This window comes from Glycine max, chromosome 8 (assembly GCF_000004515.6).
Source record: "Glycine max cultivar Williams 82 chromosome 8, Glycine_max_v4.0, whole genome shotgun sequence".
Classification (NCBI taxonomy): Eukaryota; Viridiplantae; Streptophyta; class Magnoliopsida; order Fabales; family Fabaceae; genus Glycine; species Glycine max.
The window spans coordinates 6320330-6341131 of NC_038244.2; the positions used below are offsets into that span (position 1 = coordinate 6320330).

At 30.0% G+C, this 20802-nt stretch overlaps 4 protein-coding genes across 4 annotated transcripts; 2 read left to right on the top strand and 2 right to left on the bottom strand.

Annotated features, from left to right (window-relative positions):
* The first annotated feature begins 767 nt into the window (after positions 1-767).
* Positions 768-4256, top strand: LOC100809401 (high mobility group B protein 14). The gene is made up of 6 exons (XM_003531042.5): positions 768-921; positions 1597-1752; positions 2515-2572; positions 2864-2908; positions 3768-3848; positions 3937-4256. The coding sequence occupies exons 1-6, from the start codon at positions 866-868 to the stop codon at positions 3985-3987; spliced, it is 447 nt and encodes a 148-aa protein (XP_003531090.1). The 5' UTR covers positions 768-865; the 3' UTR covers positions 3988-4256.
* A 287-nt stretch (positions 4257-4543) lies between these two features.
* On the bottom strand, positions 4544-8479 carry LOC100809934 (uncharacterized protein ycf23). The gene is made up of 9 exons (XM_003531043.5): positions 8163-8479; positions 7705-7770; positions 7288-7362; positions 6649-6711; positions 6482-6541; positions 5686-5775; positions 5483-5590; positions 5007-5129; positions 4544-4877 (listed from the first exon to the last, which is right to left on the bottom strand). The coding sequence occupies exons 1-9, from the start codon at positions 8373-8375 to the stop codon at positions 4746-4748; spliced, it is 930 nt and encodes a 309-aa protein (XP_003531091.1). The 5' UTR covers positions 8376-8479; the 3' UTR covers positions 4544-4745.
* Positions 8480-10480: 2001 nt separating this feature from the next.
* LOC100527154 (uncharacterized) lies at positions 10481-11000 on the bottom strand. The gene has a single exon (NM_001364692.1). It carries the CDS (start codon positions 10830-10832, stop codon positions 10617-10619), a length of 216 nt encoding a protein of 71 aa, NP_001351621.1. The 5' UTR covers positions 10833-11000; the 3' UTR covers positions 10481-10616.
* A 6081-nt stretch (positions 11001-17081) lies between these two features.
* LOC102665718 (agamous-like MADS-box protein AGL62) lies at positions 17082-18272 on the top strand. Its single transcript, XM_006586293.1, has 2 exons — positions 17082-17613; positions 18166-18272. The coding sequence occupies exons 1-2, from the start codon at positions 17082-17084 to the stop codon at positions 18270-18272; spliced, it is 639 nt and encodes a 212-aa protein (XP_006586356.1).
* The last annotated feature ends 2530 nt before the right edge of the window (positions 18273-20802 follow it).

Here is a 20802-nt window from a genome sequence, read left to right on the forward strand (position 1 = left end):
CATACTTGAAGTTATATTAATAGTAAAATATCAAGGATAAAATTTACAATTTTTTAAAAAGTTGAGGGTAAAATACGTTAAATTAAAAAGTCTAGATAAAATTTGTCAAAAATTAAACAAATAGGGATAAAAAATATAATTAAACTTATATTTTTGAAAAAAAAATCTATCAATATAAGTATAATTTCATATTATACAAAAAAAAAGTTTAAAAAAATTATAATTAATTAATGCATAAAAATATGCAATATTTGATGGGGTGTGATTATTCGAATATAACTTTTGTTTAAAACATTGTTGAAATATAACTTAAAACTCATTTAAAATAGTTGAGCTTAATTTGTCAAACTTAGTTTTTACTAGGTCAATAAAAAAGTTTCTTTCAAAAAGTTTCATAAAATTATACAAATATTTTTTTTTAACTATTACAGTAATCTCTATAACCATGAAAGTCTACTTGTCTCTACAAACACTAAAAATGTACTTATGTAAAAAAAACAATATTAGAGAATTTTAATTAAGTTCTTGTATTTATTAAGTTTTTAATTAGATCCCAAACTTTTAAATCTTTTTAATTGAATTCTTGAATACATTTATGGAAAATTTATAAATAATAATTTATAAACCAGGTCACTAGGTCACTACTCAGTACTCAAGTTTAACTATTGAAAATTAATTAATTATTTTACGAAACCCTAATAAAAATATGGTAGAACCTAATTAAAAATATATATATAAGTTAAAAGGACTTAATTACAAACTTTAAAATATATGAATTTAGGGTAACTTACTTTGATTTTAGTTTTAGTATTTTAGTTTGGGTGAAATTGCAGGACCCTGTGTAGTGTGTAGTCTCCAGACAAACATGGCGAAAAAGGCAAAAGGGTCTCACTCTGCTTCTTCTGCCTCTGCATCTTCCCGGTACCCATTTCTCTTCACTTCCCCTTTCTTTCTCAATCTCCGTTCCTTACTCTTTTCTGTTTCACTTTCTCTGTGCTCCCCTATGGAACCCAGAAAAGGAATTGTCAAATAACAGAATAAAGTTTTGATTTTTTGTATATTTTTCTAAAAATTCTATGTCCGTGTGATTTCTCTCATTTGTGTTTTAGTTACTTGAAGTTTTATTGTCACTATACTTTGGATAAGTTTTGCTCCCTTTGCTATTCAGCGTGTAGTTGCTAAGGGGGGAAGTTTCTGTGAAAAAAGAGACAATTGTGATTCTGTCTTCATTTTTTATGTGTTGCATTTTGGAAGTGTTTGTCTTTTTCAAATGCTCGGAAACTGAAGGTGGTCGTTTGAGAATACTTTTATTTCTTTTGATGGAGTTTTTCCCTTGAGACAACTGGAATTCAACATTTAATTGTTCAAAAGTTGAGTGGCATTCTGTTTTTTATATTGATGTTACGGCTTCAGACTTTAGAACAGAAACTGAGTACAGTGATGGCATTTCGAAGTTCTAATGGGTCTATAGGTTTACTCTGGCCTTAGGTGTTGTTTTTTTGGGAAGGAGGTGGTGTCGGATTGATAGTTACAGATAAATATGTTATTCTGAAACAGTTTACATAATTAATTGCTATGTTACAATGGATGTTTCAGCAAACTAGTGCTGAGGATTAAATCAAACGAGGGAATCAAGAGATCAGTGCGGCAGACTAATTCAAGAAAGAAACCCAAAGCAAAGCAAAAGAAGAACAAACAAATGTTTGATGCTATGAAACCCAAGAAACCTCCGACAGCTTTCTTCTACTTCTTGTACAGCTACTTCTGTTCCCCCTTTTTTCTTTATTTATTCTGGTTACATGTAATCTTTTATGAGGTGTTAGCTATTCTTTGTGTTTCTCATGTTTTAGGAAAATTTGTGGAAAATGTTAATTTTATCACAATTTAGCTAGTTTCATGTATGTGATTTCTAGATATCTGTCATATCCATTGCTAGCTTTGTATATTCTGAGTTTCTGAGATATTAATCTCTCTTGAAAGGTAGCAAAATATTAGTGGTTCATTATTAGAATGAACAAACTGTGATTGATGTTATATGCTTACTTTCTTTTGCCATCTGGCTGATCCTTGTAATAATTTACCTTTGAAGGTAATGTCATCTCAAAAGCAGATGGGATTCATTCTATTTAGTGCATTTTTACTTTTCAAGGTATGCAGGATTTGATAGTAGAATATATTTAGCTTTAGAGGAATAATGTTGAGGAGGTGATTATTTGATGGTAGCATATATACAAGTCAATTTTGAATGAATCACCACATCATGTTCAAGAGAGAAAAAAAGACCATTCATCTAAACATGATTTTCTTGTGATAGTTTCCTTTCCTTGCTTCTAGCTTGTTTTATTGTTCTATGATCAACTTCAATATACTGCTATTTACTTTATAGTTTATATGTAGCACTGCCACTGAACCTTGCATAGTAGCCATATTTAACAACCAACTGCTTCTTTCTTATATGGAAAGTCTTATCTTCAAAATTATTATGTTTACTAGAAGTTCTTTTTCTTTCTTAAGGGAGGATTTTCGTAAAGAATTTCAAGAGCAGAATCCAGATGTAAAGTCAATGCGTGATGTATGTGTAGAATCCATTCTATTAGTATTTCTTCTAATTTATTTAATATTTTTAATTGCTTAAGAATTTCAAGATTGTTGCACAACTGATCATTTACAAATTTTAAATTTCTTAAAAGCCAATAACATAAAAGTTACACATCAATTTTCAAATTTTGCCTGTTTTAAGAGTTAGCGAGAAGTTTTTATAATTCTCTTTTTTTTTTAAACTAGCAGCTCTATCATTATCATTTGGAAATTAATAAAATTAACATAATTCTTTTTTGTTTTATTCAACCCTTTGCTCATTCAGATTGGCAAGGCATGTGGAGAGAAGTGGAAAACAATGACTTATGAGGTTAGTTTTCTTTTGCAGCCTCTCCTTTTGTAATGCAGAAGTAGCAGAACTGCGTCCTCTGATTAGAATTCTGGGGTGAACTCAGCTTTAATGCAGAATTAGATTAAGATAGTATGGTACAGACTATAATCTTCAATTATATTATTGGGTACATGAAATTTAGCTCTGTTCTTCAGTTTTAGAAAAAATGGTATTCAGAATTGATCACCAAAAAAAAAAAAAACATGAAATCATCTTTAGCTTCTTGCATTGTTAAATGGCGGTGCCATGGCAGAATGGCGCAGCTGATTTTATGGTAGATGACATCAATTAAACTTTGGTCTTTAATTGATCTGAATAACATCATGTAATCCATGTAGTTGACCTCATCTAGTGGGACAAAGCTTTGTTGTTGGAAGGATGAGATAGCATGGGGTTTTATAGAGCCTTAGGTTCCCCGACTACAACACCTACTACAACTACATTTGTTGATCTTCATTCCAAATCAATATAGATGCGGAAATAGGTTTTATTTTCCCTTGAATTTGTGAATATAGAATGCACAGGATATGAATAAGAGTAATAATCTAGCCTGGAAATCAGGGGAATTGATCTCCCTATAAATGCAAATTCTAAATATGGTAAAGACATAAATGACAGCTAATAATTATGTACATAAAATCCTAATGAGTTGTACAAACAGAATATGTGATTCTGCGTTGATTTTCAACAATAGAACTAGTCTTTGAAGTTTGTTTCCTGTTTGATTACTTGGCAAAATGGAGTATCAAGTTTGCATATATTGTAATCGTTTATGTCTGAGCAAAAAGAAAAAATCATTTTGGCGGAGTTCTATATTAACAACACTTGTATCTGACAGGAGAAGGTTCAATACTATGATATAGCAACAAAAAAACGTGAAGAATTTGATAACGCAATGGCTGAATTTAATAAGAAAATGGTAATCAATCTGTTATTTTCCTGTTTAGTGAGCTGACTCTTATTTGCTCAGTTATGGAATATACAATTTATTTTCTGCTGCTTGGCAGGAAAATGGCGAGTTTGACGAAACTGATGATGAATCAGAGTTTGATGAGTAAAGCCCCCTTATTTTTCTTGCTAGGTTGGATCTGTATTAGTTGAAACTAGTTGTACATTCAGTTCTTGTCAGCTCCTTTCTGTCCTTGTTGATAATTATCATTTCTGTGTGTCATTTGTAAAGTATATTAGTTGTATTAAGATGGTTAAAATGGCAATCTGGGCGTATATGTTGAGATATTGAATCCTTAGTTAAACGCTAAGTAGAAAGAAAGCATAACTCTTGCACTTCATTGATTCATCTATATGTAACAACATTTCCTTGTGTCAACCTCGTACTTAGAGATACCTCCAAAATATTATATTTTTGTTTTTATTATGCAATAGCTCTCTGCGGTAATGTTGGAGTATAATTTAAACTTGTTCTTGAAATACATCAAATATAATCTCTTAAACTCAAATCCATAAAATATAACTTTATTGGCCTAACGCTTCGTTTGTGAGAGAAAACAAAACCTAGTAGAGATGATGAATTTGCACGTGACAAAAGCATTGGTATGTATTTATTGACCTTTCTAAATGGTACTGACTGCAAAAATAAAACAAGGGCATCACGAATTTGGCGAAAGAACAACGAACAATACATAGCTTCACTAAACTGATCAACTCCACCCATTAACGAAGCAAAATTCCAAATAGGTCACTATTTCTTTTAATTTAGCATCCACACAGGAACACAAATATTTGGATCAGTTCTTAATATTCTTTGCATGTTTAATTCACTACCTACACCTCCTTCATCTGTTTCTTGCAACATAACCTACTGTCTTTGAGTTTCCACTTCATGTGCAGTGGATATCTGAAATGGTGTCTGCAATGAATTAGCAATGCTTCTGACCTCAGCAATCATAGCAACCACATCATTAAGTCTATTAACTGCAGAGCCTACACCCTGTGATTTGGAAACAATGATCAATAACTTGCCACCAGATTGGTAGAATATTACATAGCTATGGTAAGGTTTATCAGTTTATGATTGCTATAAAATTAGATTGGTAAGAAATTCAACAAAAATCCATACCACACCAGCAGCTCCAGCTGTTATAGCCATCGGTACTGTGACAGTGCTTAACCCCGAAGAGCACATGACAGGGATCTTAACAGCGCGTGATATAGAATACGCTGCTGCTAAAGTTGGCGTTGCCTGCAATGACCAGTGATTAGAAATTTGATAGTTTAACAAAGGATTTGCCATAATCAACTATCATTTACCAATGCAACAATCCGTATGAATGTAAAGAAACATTAATTTTTAATTGCTTTAAGGGCTGAAAATGTAGCTTCAGTATGAAGTTTGTGGGGGAAAGAGAAAGGGCCAATAGCTTATCAAGTTTTGGAGTTCTGACACATACAAGAGCGAATGCAGAACATTAAATAATTTTTAAGACTCTAATATGTTGATTTATGTTGTGTAATGTCATTGAGGCACTCAATCATATTATGTAGGTAATAGGAAAAAGACATTCATAAGTGAATCAAACATATTTTTCTGGTTACCTTCTCAATCAAACCCATAACACCAGATTGTGTGGGATTAGAACATTTTCCTCCCTCAGTTTGAATGATATCTACACCTTCTTGTTCCAATGACTCTGCAAGCTTGACCTGTTAAGTATGTAGATTTATTTATATGCCCAAGTAAATATTGATAGTATTGACATAATCGTGCACTCTGAAATAATCAAAATGCTGCTTGTAACCTGATCAGGGAGGCTTAGTGTGTGAGGAACAGTAACAGACAAGACTACAGATGGAAGTATCCTCCTTGTCTCCTTTGTTAGACCTAGAATCTGCAAAGAAGGATAAATCATTAAAAAAAAATCAAGTGCAAGCATCTATTTATGTCTGACATTAAATTTAGTTATAAAATGGGAATTGACACTACTTAAGAGTTAGCAAGAGAAATTCAGATGGAACTATTTCTGAGAGGGAGACAGAGAAACCAGAAAAAGGCCAAACATTGTGACTACTACATACAAAATATTTTATTAACTTGTATACAAAAATGAAAAAGAAAGAATAAGTTGACTAGATGTAAATACTTTATAAATGCCTTGCTCTACTCTCTCTAACTGCTGTCTGCTAATTATCTCCAAATACTTTATATCTCTATTCTTTACCGTTCAACAAATATAATAGTATATCTATATTATATAGATAACCAAATATTTTTAAAATATATATATTGTGATATGTATTAGCATCTGACCCTCACAACCCCTTCCTCGCTTCTCTAACTTTTCCCTGCTGCACTGACACTAATACACCGACATGCACATACATATATAAATTATATATATTCTTGTTCCTTAAGTTTTAGTGGCTATCATAATCACTTTGTTTATTATGAAGCAATCAAACAAGATATTTGTGCTCTGGGTGAATTTTTTTTTACTTTTTGTCTAGTTGGAGAGTTCAAATCCAACTTTCGGTCAAATATGTGTGGGGTTGACAAACATCACAAATTCGAGATTAATAATGAAATGCACTCTTTACCTTCTCTGGAGTGAAAATTATTCCCTTCTCGTAGAATGAATCATAGTTTCCAATCTCAACCTGTCGATGCCATTAATCATGTCAAGAAAAAATCTCACAAGGTCCATTTTAATATCTAAATATCTAACTTTCGTTTTGGAGTATGAGAATAGGCAATAGGATCAAACCATTAGTGCTCCTGCTTCAACTGCAGCTGGAAATGTTGCAGGATCTACAGAAGAAACACAAACCTGAAAGAAGGATCAATCCTAAATGGTTGAAGGAGGAAAGGATCAAAAGATTCAAAGCATCAAATTAATCTCCTGACTATACTTGCATCTGTCAAAAAGGAGTTAAAATGCATTGTTCCATCAAATAATGTGGGTACTTTAGCATATTTTTAATTTGGTCCCTATACATGTAGCACATTCTTAATTGTTATAGGGACCAAATTAAGAAAGCATTACACCTATAGGGACCATATTAAGAATACGCTAAATAGATAGAAACTAAATTAAGAATGTACTATATGTAAAAGGATCAAATTAAGAATGTACTATATGTATAGGGATCAAGCTAGACTTTGGATCTTCGTTACTTGCTTCAATTACTTTGATAAAGTCTAGCTAACATTGATTCTTCAGCAATTAAAGATACATACAAGTATAGTAATATACATGTTCAAAAGCAACTTAGTAAATGATTAAGACATCCAATGATTATAATAAACTTTATGCCAAGGTAATTTCCAAATACCCTTTGCTCAGTCATGTCCACAACCATATAATCAAAGTGGCTAAGACGTCTATAAGAAGGTATGAATTTACCGGACAAGAAGTTAAGTCAATGGCCAGCTTTACCAACTCAGGGTCACATGCTATATCCACGAGAGTTGCTCCACCCTGTTAGCCCAAAGGATTAGAAAACATACTCATTGACATTAGTATGTTAGTTTATATTGAAATGTGAAATATTTTACAGAGGAAATCAAGAAGTTACTATCTACAACTGATTTCTTATTAAAAATTTATGCAGAGGCAGTTGTCCTAACTCCAAATTCTAAAATTCAAGAGTCAGCACCGAGGAGAATAATTCATATGCATTGGGTTATCCTATCCATACGTTAGCTATCAGATACAAAACCAATGCATGGGTTCTAGATCTTATTTTTCCTTGGATGAATCGTGTATAACCTACAAAACTAAAGAAACAGAGAAAAAATAACAAGAGAGAAGTAAAAAAACCTTGTCTGCAGCAGTGACAACCGAGGCAACATTGTCTTTATTGAAATTCTGCAAGCCTGAGATAATCTTCAAAAGAAGCCAAATGTTTGTTAGCATGCATAAAACATACTGAAAGCTTACACGCACAAGATTTTAATGAACGAATTCAACCCCATATTTGACCAAACTCCCTTGCAATAAATTGTATATATTTCAATGCAACTCCTTGATTAAAGCTAATCTCTTTTTTTTTCTTTCAAAAATCTAAATTTTCAGCTGATCCTTGAAAATTTTTTCACCATCATACATGCATGCTGAATTGCTGAGCACAATGAACATCAAACAAACCAGCCAAAGACACTATACACATGGAAAGGAAAAAAAAAAAACTACATTTAGGTGAAGAAAACCAAACCAACAAAACGACAAGATAGAAGAGAAAGTTGTAAATGGATTTTTGCTTTAGTTACATTTATTACCTTGAGAGCTCGTCGTTCGTTGAAATGCTTCAAGACATCTTCTCTGGTGGATGAGAGAATGGCTTTGGTAGTAAAGCATGTTCTTCTTTTCAAGGGTAGAGAACATGGCCTAGAAGTTGCATCTGCACCCAGAAGAGGGTTGAGGTTTGGCTTTAGAGTGGTGTGATGAGAATAAGAAGAAGAAGAAAGTGGTGTGCATGTTAAGGAATACATGTTTGTCTATTGTCTGATGCAGATGTTATCTATGGGAAGCAAGGTTGTAGTGAAGAGCAGAACACAACAGATAAGATTGCTGCTCTTGTAGCTTTATTTAAACTGTCATGTTCGTCAGGTATTTGGTCTATTGGTATTCATAATTTCATATTCCTATTTTTTTTAGATTTAATTCCTTATGAGTCCCTCTAGTTACAAAATTTTTACTTTTAACTGTATTTAAAAACATCAAATTTTAATTACTTTTTGCCTAATTATTGTGTACATGTGTTAGTTACCATCTTCAATCTTTACAAGAAAAGGAATGTATTTATCTTATTAATGTATAGTATTTATTATAAAATAATTAAAAATACTTTGGTAAAAAAAACTAATATAAAAGACAATTTTAAAAAATTACTATATTTGAAAAAAAGAATCTTATATTTAAAAATAAAGATGATAAAGTTTAATAATTTTATTTTATTATTAGTCAAACATAATACAATTTAATGATGTGACATTTAAATAATAATGTAACAAGGTGAAAAACATTACCGTTTAATATATATATATATATATATGTTAACATAACATTAAGCATGCAAATTTTATTTTTTACTATCATATCAACACATAACCAATGTAACATTGATATATATCAATTGGTATGTTAGTCCGTAAGTGTCACATTAATAATTTTTATCAAAAAAAGTTATCACAAACTAATGGTATATAGACGAAATTGTTAAATTTTAAAAATACATGAATTAAATATACAATAAAATTTTATGACGAACCAAAATTATAATTATAAAATTATAAGTACTAAAAATTATTTAAGTCTTAATTGTTATAAGATAAATAATCAAATTTGTTTGTTAAAGTTTGAAACATTGATAAATTAATTCCTGCAACATAAATAAATTTAACTTTAGGTCCTGATCGTAAAAAAGTGTGTTTCACATTGGAAATTTGAAAAATACTGAAACAGAAGCTGATCTCACATTTTCTTTTTTTCATCCAAATAATATCACTCATAAATGATGTTTCCAGGATGGTGTCACTGACAACAAAATCCTTTTTGGGTTGAATCGGCCAACGACACGACTCTGCTTTTGACTTTTGTGGGGAAGGTTTTTCCGGATCGATCGTGTTATAGTGCATCATTTTTTTGCCATTCGTCATTATATAGATTTTAGTACTTCAAAGCGAGGAATTTATTTTAAAAATTAATATTGCATTTTAATCGTTACGAGAATATTCAGATATGATAGATTTTATTAAAATCAGGATTAGTCAGTTTCCAGTTCTACTCATGTAATATTAACCGATTATTTTCTTATATATGATCAGTACAAATTTTCAAATTTTCCCAGATCGCAAGCCTGAGATCTTACTTAACCCTACGAGTACGAGGGATATCAATGCAAAATCATGAATCTCAATATTGGTATAGCCATGTTTGACTGAGGAAAATAGAAATACAAATGACCAGCCTTTTGTAACTTACACGTCAATTATGTCCATATTGTGGTTAAAATTAAAAACAACAATGAAGAAGTAGACGTGTAGTTAATTTTTTCCTTCAAATTAAATTAACACCACCTGTCAAACAAGCAAGTACTGTAGCCACAGGAAGGGAAGGTAATACCTGAACCCGCCAAGGAGACGTTTAACTCATCACAATTGCACTCTAACACAAGAAACTAGGCGTTGAAAAAACTTAACAACGTAAAATTTACACAGAACCAATATATATATTCCAACTCAAACATTTAATTATAATAAAATTATATTAGAAGCGTATAAAGTAAACCCACATTATATCTTCGAAGCAGTGTAAACTGTAAAAGAAGAATTACTTGTCTCTTAAGTTTGGAATATAGAAAGCACTGGAATGATTACTCTCTCCGAATCCACACTAACCCACCAAGAGCGACATCTTTTCTTACGTATTACACCTCACATTTCTGTTCCATATCCAAGCAAATTAAAGCTAGTTTGAATTAATTTCAGTTATAAAAAAAAAAATTAGGCCTACGCACATTAAATTAAATTTAAGAAAAAACAATTTTAAGGAGCACCAAATTAAAATCTTAAAATTTGAGAAGAGTGCGTGTTTCTTAAGGATCTTTACACAATCTTTATTTGTTGTTGTTGAAGCATCCGTTATAGACATTAAACATACACAAGCTAGAGAGCTGAATACAAAAGTGAAAGCAAGAGAGTAAAATTACACGACGAAAGATCAGAAGCGATTCAAAAGCGGCATCCACACATGAGGTAGAAAAAGCAGGCAGTGAGAACGAGGAAAATGGCTTCAAAGAGAGAGAGAATCTTGAAAGCGACGTTGTTGAAGAAGGAAACTGGCAAAGAGGAAAGCCTCTTCCACTTGAATGCAGCACCCAGGTACTTCCACCTCAGTGACTCTCTCTTGAGCCTCTTAGAGAGCCATGATCTCTTCTTTTCAACCATGTCCCTGATTAATTAATGATCAAGTTGCGATTTTGCTTTCTGGGTTTTTCTTGGAGCGATGAGAAGAGAAATGGGTAGGGGTTATAACATTGGGGAGGATTCCAGAGGAAGGTTCTAGGGCTGGGGTTTCAAGTTACCTTTCTTGGTGCACAGGGTTTTTTTAATGGTGAGAAGAAGGAGTGGAAGGAATGCGTATTTATATATTACGAGATACGAGATTGTTAAGTGAATGAGGCCATGGCTAGGTCGTGTTTGGTGGTTTGAATTTTATTTGGGAAGAGCAGAATCAGAATTAAGAACTGTTTGGATTGGGTCACGTCTCACGTACATCATGGTGGGGCCCACGTCGAGTCCAACGTGGGTTCTGCTGGCCTTGGGTGTCAAATGAAACCTAATAGTGCCAACTGGGGACTGTGTGTATCTTTATATTTTAAGGGATGTTTGGTAGTGAAAAAAAAAGATAAGATGAAAATTTTAAAATAAAAGATAGCATAGGATGTGAGTCTTATATTTTCTTATTATTATTTTTTATTTTTCGTTCAAAAGACACTAAATAAAAGTTAAATGATCCTTCCATCCTCCTCTAATTATGTACCACGTACTAATATTTTTAAACATCTTAAATATTATTCAACACTGAATGAGAAAGATAAAAATATATATAAATATAATAAATAATATAATATGATAAAAAAATTTAAAGAGAAATAAAAAGTATTAATACAGTACTTTAAAAACTTATGAGCGATTATGAAAAAGAGAGAATAAATCTAACAATTTTAATTTACTGAAATAATTAGATAGTGCACTAAAAAAATTAACAATGAAGACAGTATATAATGTACATATCATACATTGTACATATTAAATTTTTTTTAATGTTTATATTTTGTTAAAAAAAATTAAAACGAATCTGATGATAGAATTTCAATTTTGGTTTGACGTTGCTTTACTTTCTTAGTAAGAAAAAAAAATTATTGGTAAAAGTTGCTTTACTTACAGCTTGAAAAAGAATATATAATTTGGATGGAGCAGAGTTTGAAGTCTACTCAAAGTGGAAGTTAATTTCTTATATATGTGGCTTTCGTTTTCTACTACTACGTGGAATTTTTCTGTCCACTTTCCCTTTTAGTTGGCTAGAAATTACTTGAGATCAAACTATATATTAATTGATGCAATAGGATGATTATCTTTTGATAACTTTTTTTCCAACATCAAAATTATACAAAAGGGAATTAAAATATATTTAAGAAAATGAACATATGATTGATGGTTTTTTAATATAAAAAAAGTATATTTAAAATTTATGTGAAAAAAAGAAAAACTTAACCATATATAAAAGTTAATATATTAATTTAATGACATAGACTAGTACTATATCAGTTGCAAGGTTTTGGGTTACTTATCTTCCATATAAGTAGCAAGTTATTGTTCATTGACATTGTTTTCTTGAGAAACTTGTAATAGATGCAGTGTAATTAATACGATAACTAGTTTGATAGTTAGAAATCAATCAATTCATTTTAATAAGTTAGGTTAAAGTAAATAACTTTAAACGTGTATTTGATTCTAGCTGCGTCCGCACGAGAATGGCAATAACCGGAGGCGCTTTAAGAAATGGTTTTTCATTCACAGGAATCATCATAAATCGCAACAATAAAGTTAAGAAAGGCTTGCAGAATCAATACCTTCTAGACAACTGGTTAGTCCTTAGACCAATAACGCATTGTAATTCGAAGATTAGAAAGCAAAAAGATGCATGCCAACCAAACAAAGGGTGGAGAATATTGTGAAATTAAGTGAATTGAGCTAAATTAATTAGTACAATATTTAACTCATCTGTACTCTGTAAAGACTATAAGTATGCTTAATAGTATAAGATTTCAGTTTGTGGAATACATGGATTCATTTTATTAGGCAGCTAGCATTTCATAGTTTGGAATCTACCGAAAGCTGAAGCGTATACAATATGGTTTTCTGATTAATATTCCATACTTAATTATTGTTCATTGACATTGTTTTCTTGAAAAACTTGTAATATTAGAGACTAACGTAAGTAATACAATCATTAGTACGCATTGAGCTAATAACGAAATTAGGTAATAAGACTTCATTCTAGTTTTTAAAAATTATTTTCACATCTTGAAGGAAAAGAATAAGAATATATGTTAGAGTAATTGTTTGAAAATTATTTTCAAAATTAAAGTTTTCGAAATAAGAAAACAAAAATAATTTAGATCTGCTTTCGTACTTTTTTTTGTCTGGTGATATTCTCATAATAAATTGTGATTTATTTTCATCATATAACATGTAATTGACAGATATTCATGTTTCGTGTATAATTTTTTAAGAAACTAACTTTGCTTAATTTTTTGTCTGAAAAACAAGTTTTGAAAATAAAAGTGAGAAACATTTCAAACAAGTTCTAAAACTAAAAGAAAAATAAAAGGAAGGAAAAGAAACACGAGGAAACCAGTAAAAAAAAAAAGAATGTCATACCTAATAGGAAAAAAAATAGTCTGTAACTTTAGTCTTTATTTAAGACAAAGTAAATTGTCTACACGTACGAATTATGAATAATCTTCTAAGTTTTTCATCGATATTAGCGTCTGTGTCGATGTTAACTGTCATATGAGATTCAAAGACTGAATCAATGAAAAAAAAAAGACTTCAAAAATAAGGAGCTTCAGTTGAGAAGATTCTTCTAATGTCATGCCACCTTATCACGAGAGTCCACGCCAACCACTGCGCGTCAATACTCAGCATATAGAAATGCTTCTTTTCTTTTTTTTTTTACTAGAAATGCGTATTATAACGGATGAATATATTTAAACTTAAAAAAATTAACTTACTTTTTAAGAAACAAATAAAATTTACTTCTTGAAAAAAATTATTTTAAATAAAAACAGTTTAAACTTTAAAAAACACATTAGAAAAACAGAAATCGATCTACTTATCAATTTTATACTAGTTGATTCAATTCAATGGTGAAGTTAATTAATAACATTAGGAAGATAGCAAGGAAAAATGGTTAAAGGTAAACGCCGATCAACGGAAAATAATAACTTTAAAAAATCATTTTAAGCATTTGAAAAATCAAAGCGGCAGAGATACTTGAGCAATTTCTTTGCTGTGCCAAAAAGGTCAACACAAAGATGTAAGAGAACAACACTCGTAGTTTCCTTTGGATTTTTTTTAAAAGTAGTTTCCTTTGTAGGTTCCTTAGTACAATGCAAATTTTAAATTAATTAGACGCTAAAATTTATATTACAACTGAAAACTAACTTTAGTATCAAAGAATAAAAGAATAAAAACAATAACCAACCGTTTGTTTGTAATAACACAAATATTATAGTTTCTCAAAAAAGAAAATCAAATTTAGATTAACTTATTTTTCAAAAATAATTTTAATTATTTGATAAATCTTAAAAAAAATTGTTTTTTTTTTCAAACTTCAGTAGAAAGTAGAAATAGACATTGTTGTGAACTTACTGTATAGCTACTAATATATAAAAGGGTATACAAACTAAAAGAAGAAATCTACTGAGTCTTTGATATATTAAGTAACGATGTAAGCAAATCTCATTCAAGTGATCCAATCCAATTAGATTTAATAGTTACCATTTTCACTCTCCTTAATTACTTGTACACTCCCTTTTTTTCTATTTTTAAATATGTTTTCCTAAATTACCCTAGTAATCACACTCCCCCCTCATCTTTTCTCACCATATACCTAGTAAACACACTCCCCTCATCTCCTTGTTTCCATATGCAACTCCTTAATTAGAAGGAAAAAAAACACACACACGCACTTCCCAACGATAAGTTTTCTGGCAATTCCACTCTGAAAATTCCTCACTTGGATTCATAGATCTCATAATCTCCAAATTGTACATTATTCTCTTTTCACGCTTTCAAATATGTTTGCCCTTCGAATCCAACATGAAAATAAAGGGAAAACGAATGAAGTAACTGTGGATTCACAAAACCTCGATGAAAATATCTTTTCCTTCCCATCTCACAAAAACACCCGGCTATATATTGGTCTTATTTTTTATTATCTATTTAATGCAATTTTAGTTTTTATTGTTCTTTTCTCTTTTATTGTTGTTGATTGAGGTTTGATCACTCATATGCATGTATTGTTTAGGAAGTAATGAATTGGAAATGGTTATTTTGTAAAGAACTAGGAAAAAACATCTAAATGAAATCATTGCTAGGAACGGAGTGATGTTTGTTTAGTCTATTTTATGCATTTTTAGTCGTAATGCAATTTATTATTTTATCTTTACAAAGAAATTTATGAGAAAAAATAGATAAATTAAGTTATTCATACGGGAACCAAAGATAGAGTAACATAGTAGATGCGAGTGAAAAAATGGGATAACATTAGATAGAGAAAAATTATTAACATTGCATCACAAGTAGTTTTAGCATACTAGACCCCAACATATTTGCATCTTGAAGTCATCTATTGCATTCAAATTATTATTTATTTTTCTTATTTTTTGCCTTTTACTTTTTCCTTTAATTTTTCACTTATAATTCTTTATCTCTAAAATTAGGTTTATACCAAACTAAGTACAAATAAAGTTCATGTGGACTCGACACTCAGACTTTCATTTTACTTTACTACTTATGACAATTTGGCACATTTGTCAATGGACTAATATAGTATAAGTATTATAAGGATATAAAATCAATAATATGAATCGAATAGAGGAATACATTAATTTGTTTGGATTTCGTACTTTATTTTCTTTTTTTAAATTTCCTTTTATGTTTTACTCTATTTTAGTAAATACATATCCTCTTGACTTTTTACTAAATAAAATTTATATATTAATTATAGTAATATTTTCGTAAAAATAAAACTATTCATATAAAAATTTTGTTTAGTAAAAAATTAAAGAGGATGTGTATTTAATAAATAGAGCAAAACAAAAACAAAAAAGAAAATTATAAAAAAACAAAGCGTTAAATCCTAACAAATTAATGCATTTTCTTTTCTTCATTTATGGGATTCATCTAATTTACATCCTTGAAGTACTTATAGTATGTAGTATTGTCTTAGCTTAAGGGCGTGTTTAATTGAGAAAGATAAAAGAAATAAAGAAGAAATTGTGTGAATTTCATGTAAATTTCACACCTTTTATACTTTACTTTAATTAAATACTTATTTTTTATTTTTATATTTTTTTATTCTCTAAATCAAACACACCCTAATTGTTTGTAATAATATATTTTACCAAAAGGAGCAAAATGAAAAAAGATATTTTTTAAATAAACAAATCCAAACACTTAAGTTAATAGATTAATGCATTTATTTATTTATACAGTATAATATAATTAAACTTGTATCCTTAACATATTTATAGTTCATATTATATATTACCTTATCTTAATTATCTATAGCAAATATACTTTTGTATTACTATTAATTATTGGCTAATCAGACCATTAATTTTTCCTTTAATAAAAGTTTGTATTAATATGTTACAATTAATTCATAAATATTTTCTTTCCCTCTCATATATTTAATACCAAATTAAGTAACTCATGAGCAATAAATTACTCATGTAAGTAACTCACAAATTTTATGACACACCAAAATAATATATTTTTAATAAGCAACTCTGACTATGAATGCTCTAAGGGGTTAAACTCTTTTATTAACTTGACAATTTATACACAAGAATATATTTATTTATTTTTTATCCATCAATGTTAATTGTTAATTTGTTAATTTTTATTAATGAGGGAGATTCGAACTCATAGTCTCTCCCTCCTTGTTTTTCCCTTCAAGCATCAAATCAACCTTATAACTCAATTTTTTTTGTTCTAGGTCAGAGACCACATATGTCTCTCAATCCACTAGGTCAAAGACTAATTCCACTTGCGATGTGTGATTGTCGTTGATCCTAAGAAAATTTTGCACGCAGTCAGTATCGAACATGTGTTATCCCACTAAATAGATCATTCTCACTCATGTGAACACAACAAGATATTACGCCGTTGCACCAACTCTATATACACATTAATAAAATTAAATTATGAATATCTATTTTAGGAAAACTATACAAATATACCAAAACAAATCAAATGTAATAAATACAATAATTTAATTGTTTCATGTATTATTGCATTGAATTTCCTTCTTTTTTATCTCTATATTAACGTCTCAGTTACAAACCAAAGAACAAGAAGTGCACCATTTTGTAGCTTTCTTACTCTAATCTTTTAGTTAGAATGGAAGGGGGAAACACCAAGAGAAAACAAAAGCGAGAGATCAAGAAAATTGAGGATAAAAAAGATCTTCAAAAAACTCTAGCAAAGAGAAAATGTGGCATTTACAAGAAAGCTAGTGAGTTAACAACTCTCTGTGGGGCAAAAGTTGATATGCTTATGTTTACTTCATCTGGAAAATGGTTGAGTTATGGGGAACCTTCTCACCAGGCAAATATCAGGTCTAGCGATGAAGAAAATGACCCTACAAAAGATGATATTAATGAGCCTGTGGAGGATCACGCCAAATCAAAGATTGATGAACTCTGTGAAAAAAATAAGGCACTTATACATCAATTGCACTATGAGGAAGAACGAGAGAATAAACTTGTTGAAATTATGAAGACAAGAAATACACATGGTTGGTGGGAGGCCAAAATTCAAGATCTTAATTGTGAAAAAGCTAAGGAACTGGAGGCATCTTTTGTGGAACTCAAAAAGAAATTGGAAAATGAGCTTTCAGTCAAGCAAGGAGACAATGGAAAATCATCTCATGGTAAGGGCTCTTATTATTATTATTATTATTTGTTGCCTTGGCTTTGATTAATATTTTCATTTCATGATTTTCAATTTAATTTTAAGTGAAATGATAATTTTTTTTGGTTTTATCTCCCCCAAATAAAGTGGATGAAGTCAATTTATGTCCTACTCACACAAAAGGGAGTAACCTTTCTGAAGTTATTTTTGGTGCCAACAACGATGCTCGTGGAATTAGTACAAGTGAAAGTATTTTTCCAGATATTTCCTTTAGTCCTATAAATGAAGGGGGTGTTTTCACATTTTATCCATATGGTGAACGTAGGGAAGATCTATTTGATATTGTTTATCCTCCCACAAATCAAGCTCGTGGACACAATTTGTTTGTTAATGATGCAAATGCAAGTAGCAACCATACTCATGTCGCCTCATCTTCAAAAAATTCTCAAGAAAATATTCCACATCTACCTAATGCAATATAATGAGATTGTTGGAAAAAAAGGTAGTTATGATTCTACCTATTCTCATTCGAATAAATATTGAGATAATGACTCATTTTTGTGTGACGCAGGTAATGAGAAATTGAGAATACTGGTGAAAATGGCAATGGTTCTCTTTTTTGCCTCCCTTTTAAATCAACACCCGAAGGCTAATTCGTTTATATACATTCAAAGTTAGCAGAATGGTGATTTTTCTTTCTCTGTTTAATGAACTTATGTTGAGGGTTATTTCTAAAAGTTGTTGTTAACGACATTACAATCATATTTAAGTTTTGAATTATTGAGACATCTCTTTTTATGCTCGATCATGGTATTGTTATTTAAACATCATAAGATAAATCCACTAATATATATGTGTGTGACTTTTTAATGGACTCACTTTTTTTTCATTGTACCCTTATTTGAATATGATACTTGTAACAAATCTCTAAATTAGTTTTAATAAGTGATGTTAATTAAAGGGTGTTTGATAACTATAGATGGTTTAGTTAATATTTTAATAAATATGTTTAGTTTAGAGAAGTGAAATTCTAAAAGAAAGGAACCAACAAGGCCCAATAAGAGGATTAAAGTTTACAAATCCTAAACACATACACACATTCACATGCTAACATAAATGAGAAGATAAAAGAGGAGAAGTGGAAATGAAAAGGGTAAAGGCAAGGAAATGAGGGAAAAACCTAGGAATCCCTTAGTAGATTATCAAGCATTTCCATGTGAAGGTAGCCCCTTGTATGTTTCCCCTTCACGTAAATTGTGTGAATTGCTATTATATGCTTCCCAAACATGTTTCCTTTTTCTTAGTGATTCTTGATATGATTCCTATGAGATTTGAATGAATATATAATAATTAGGGTTCAATAGTGGTTTAATTGTTAATTATATGACATTTTGTAATTTCGGGATTGATATATATATATATATATATATATATATATATGTTTGAATGAGGTATATGTAATAAATTGTTACATGCACTCAATCTTGTGATTTCGGCATTTGGGAAGTCATTGATAGCATGTTTGAGATCAAAAGGTTGAGATATGGAGTCTATCAAGGTTCACAACACATGAATCCGAAGTTGCTTTTTAACAAGGGAAGGGTCTTTGTCCCCTTTTATCCTTAATGGGTGATATCATCCTTCGATTGTCAGAGAGTCCAAAAATTGTGTGAAAAAAGGCATATGGGTGTATTCCTTGGGATTATGACTTGAAATTTGTTAATAGTAAGAAAAAGAAAGTTAAAGGAAGATAGAGTAATAAATGTTCAATGACTTTGAGAGTGTTACGTGTTTTGATGCCACGATTTATATGTGATGAGACATTGAGTATGCTATGCTTATAAATGTTACATATAAGATGTATGCTATGTTGTGTCCCTAGGGCATTTACTAAGGCAATTGTCTCACTAGTTTATTCTAAAATAAAAAAATGTTTCCAAATTAAGTAGGACATAAAACAAGAAGATATGAAACATATGTTTTTGTGAGAAACATAGCTTTAATATGGTTGACACATTTAGTTTTTGTGAGAAAATTAAGAAAACTCCCAAAAAAACTTATATTCTTTTTAGAATTTGTAAAGTATCTTGGTTGCTCGAGATTTATATGTTATGTTTTATTTATTTTATATTAATGTTTTAATTTTAATTTTGCACTACATGGATGTAAGTATTGTAATGCGTGTGAGAGTGTTGCAAAACTACTAGTAACTCTTATAAATCGTTAAACCTTTTTAAAATAGTACTTCTCGCTATAAATGTTTAAAGGTATGTAGTGTAGTAATTAATAAGCATTTAACATTTTTTCAAGATACTAAATTCATAGAAAAAGAACAAGAAAATGAATACCATTATAATACTCTTGTCTTAGTCCAATTTACTTTCCAACATTGATTTTAAGTTAGTTGAAATCAATAAACTATAATGTTATCTGTCATTTCTTGAATACATTTGAAAAAAAAAGAGTAGGGATTCAATATTTTATATGGTTTAAATAATTCAATTATTTGGTTGCTTTTTTTGGTGAGTATTTTGTTGCTTTGATTATAAAGAAAGAATTCACAAAAGATTAGATTATTTTTCTGGCAAATAATCTAAGTAAACTTACTTTTCTCATAAGTTGCATGTGTAAGTTATTGGTTGAATTATTGACAAATAAACAAAGTAAATTAATGAACTTTATTGTTTTTGAGACTTTGGTTAACATATGTTATACATAGACAAATTCTAGGTGTAACATTATTGCAAATGAGATAGTTTATGGGGTTAAGAAAAAGGAAAAATACTACATTGTTTAAAGCAGATTTTAAGAAGCTATATAATTTAGTAATTAAAATTTATTGTACCATGTAATGGAGAAATGTTATTCAATCTGCAATAACAAAAAATGGACTAAAAATTGTCTTAATTCAACGTAGATATTTATTCTTATAAATGAAAGTCAAATTCAATGTTGGAAGATGATTTAAATAGAGATCATGTATCACCATCTCTTTTATTCATCAAGGTTCTAACCAATCGGTGAATGAAGCATATGAATTCTTTTTACAATATATAGAATGATTTGGTAAAATGTTGAAGTATATCTAGTTTGCAACATGGAAATGATAACCCTAATTATCAAGGATGCATCAATCATGAATGCATGAGTAGTAAAGTTAATGTTTAAAATTTTTAATGTTCATTTGGTGTTTAAAAGCTAGGTTCCA

Coding starts and splice junctions, on each gene's coding strand:
- LOC100527154 (NM_001364692.1), bottom strand. CDS start 10,832: ATGGTTGAAAAGAAGAGATCATGGCTCTCTAAGAGGCTCAAGAGAGAG.
- LOC100809401 (XM_003531042.5), top strand. CDS start 866: ATGGCGAAAAAGGCAAAAGGGTCTCACTCTGCTTCTTCTGCCTCTGCA. Junction 2,573..2,863: donor ATGTAAAGTCAATGCGTGAT/GTATGTGTAGAA, acceptor TTGCTCATTCAG/ATTGGCAAGGCATGTGGAGA. Junction 3,849..3,936: donor CTGAATTTAATAAGAAAATG/GTAATCAATCTG, acceptor GCTGCTTGGCAG/GAAAATGGCGAGTTTGACGA.
- LOC102665718 (XM_006586293.1), top strand. CDS start 17,082: ATGGAAGGGGGAAACACCAAGAGAAAACAAAAGCGAGAGATCAAGAAA. Junction 17,614..18,165: donor CAATGGAAAATCATCTCATG/GTAAGGGCTCTT, acceptor TGTGTGACGCAG/GTAATGAGAAATTGAGAATA.
- LOC100809934 (XM_003531043.5), bottom strand. CDS start 8,375: ATGTATTCCTTAACATGCACACCACTTTCTTCTTCTTCTTATTCTCAT. Junction 5,776..6,481: donor TAATTTTCACTCCAGAGAAG/GTAAAGAGTGCA, acceptor CCTTCTTTGCAG/ATTCTAGGTCTAACAAAGGA. Junction 5,591..5,685: donor CACTAAGCCTCCCTGATCAG/GTTACAAGCAGC, acceptor CATACTTAACAG/GTCAAGCTTGCAGAGTCATT.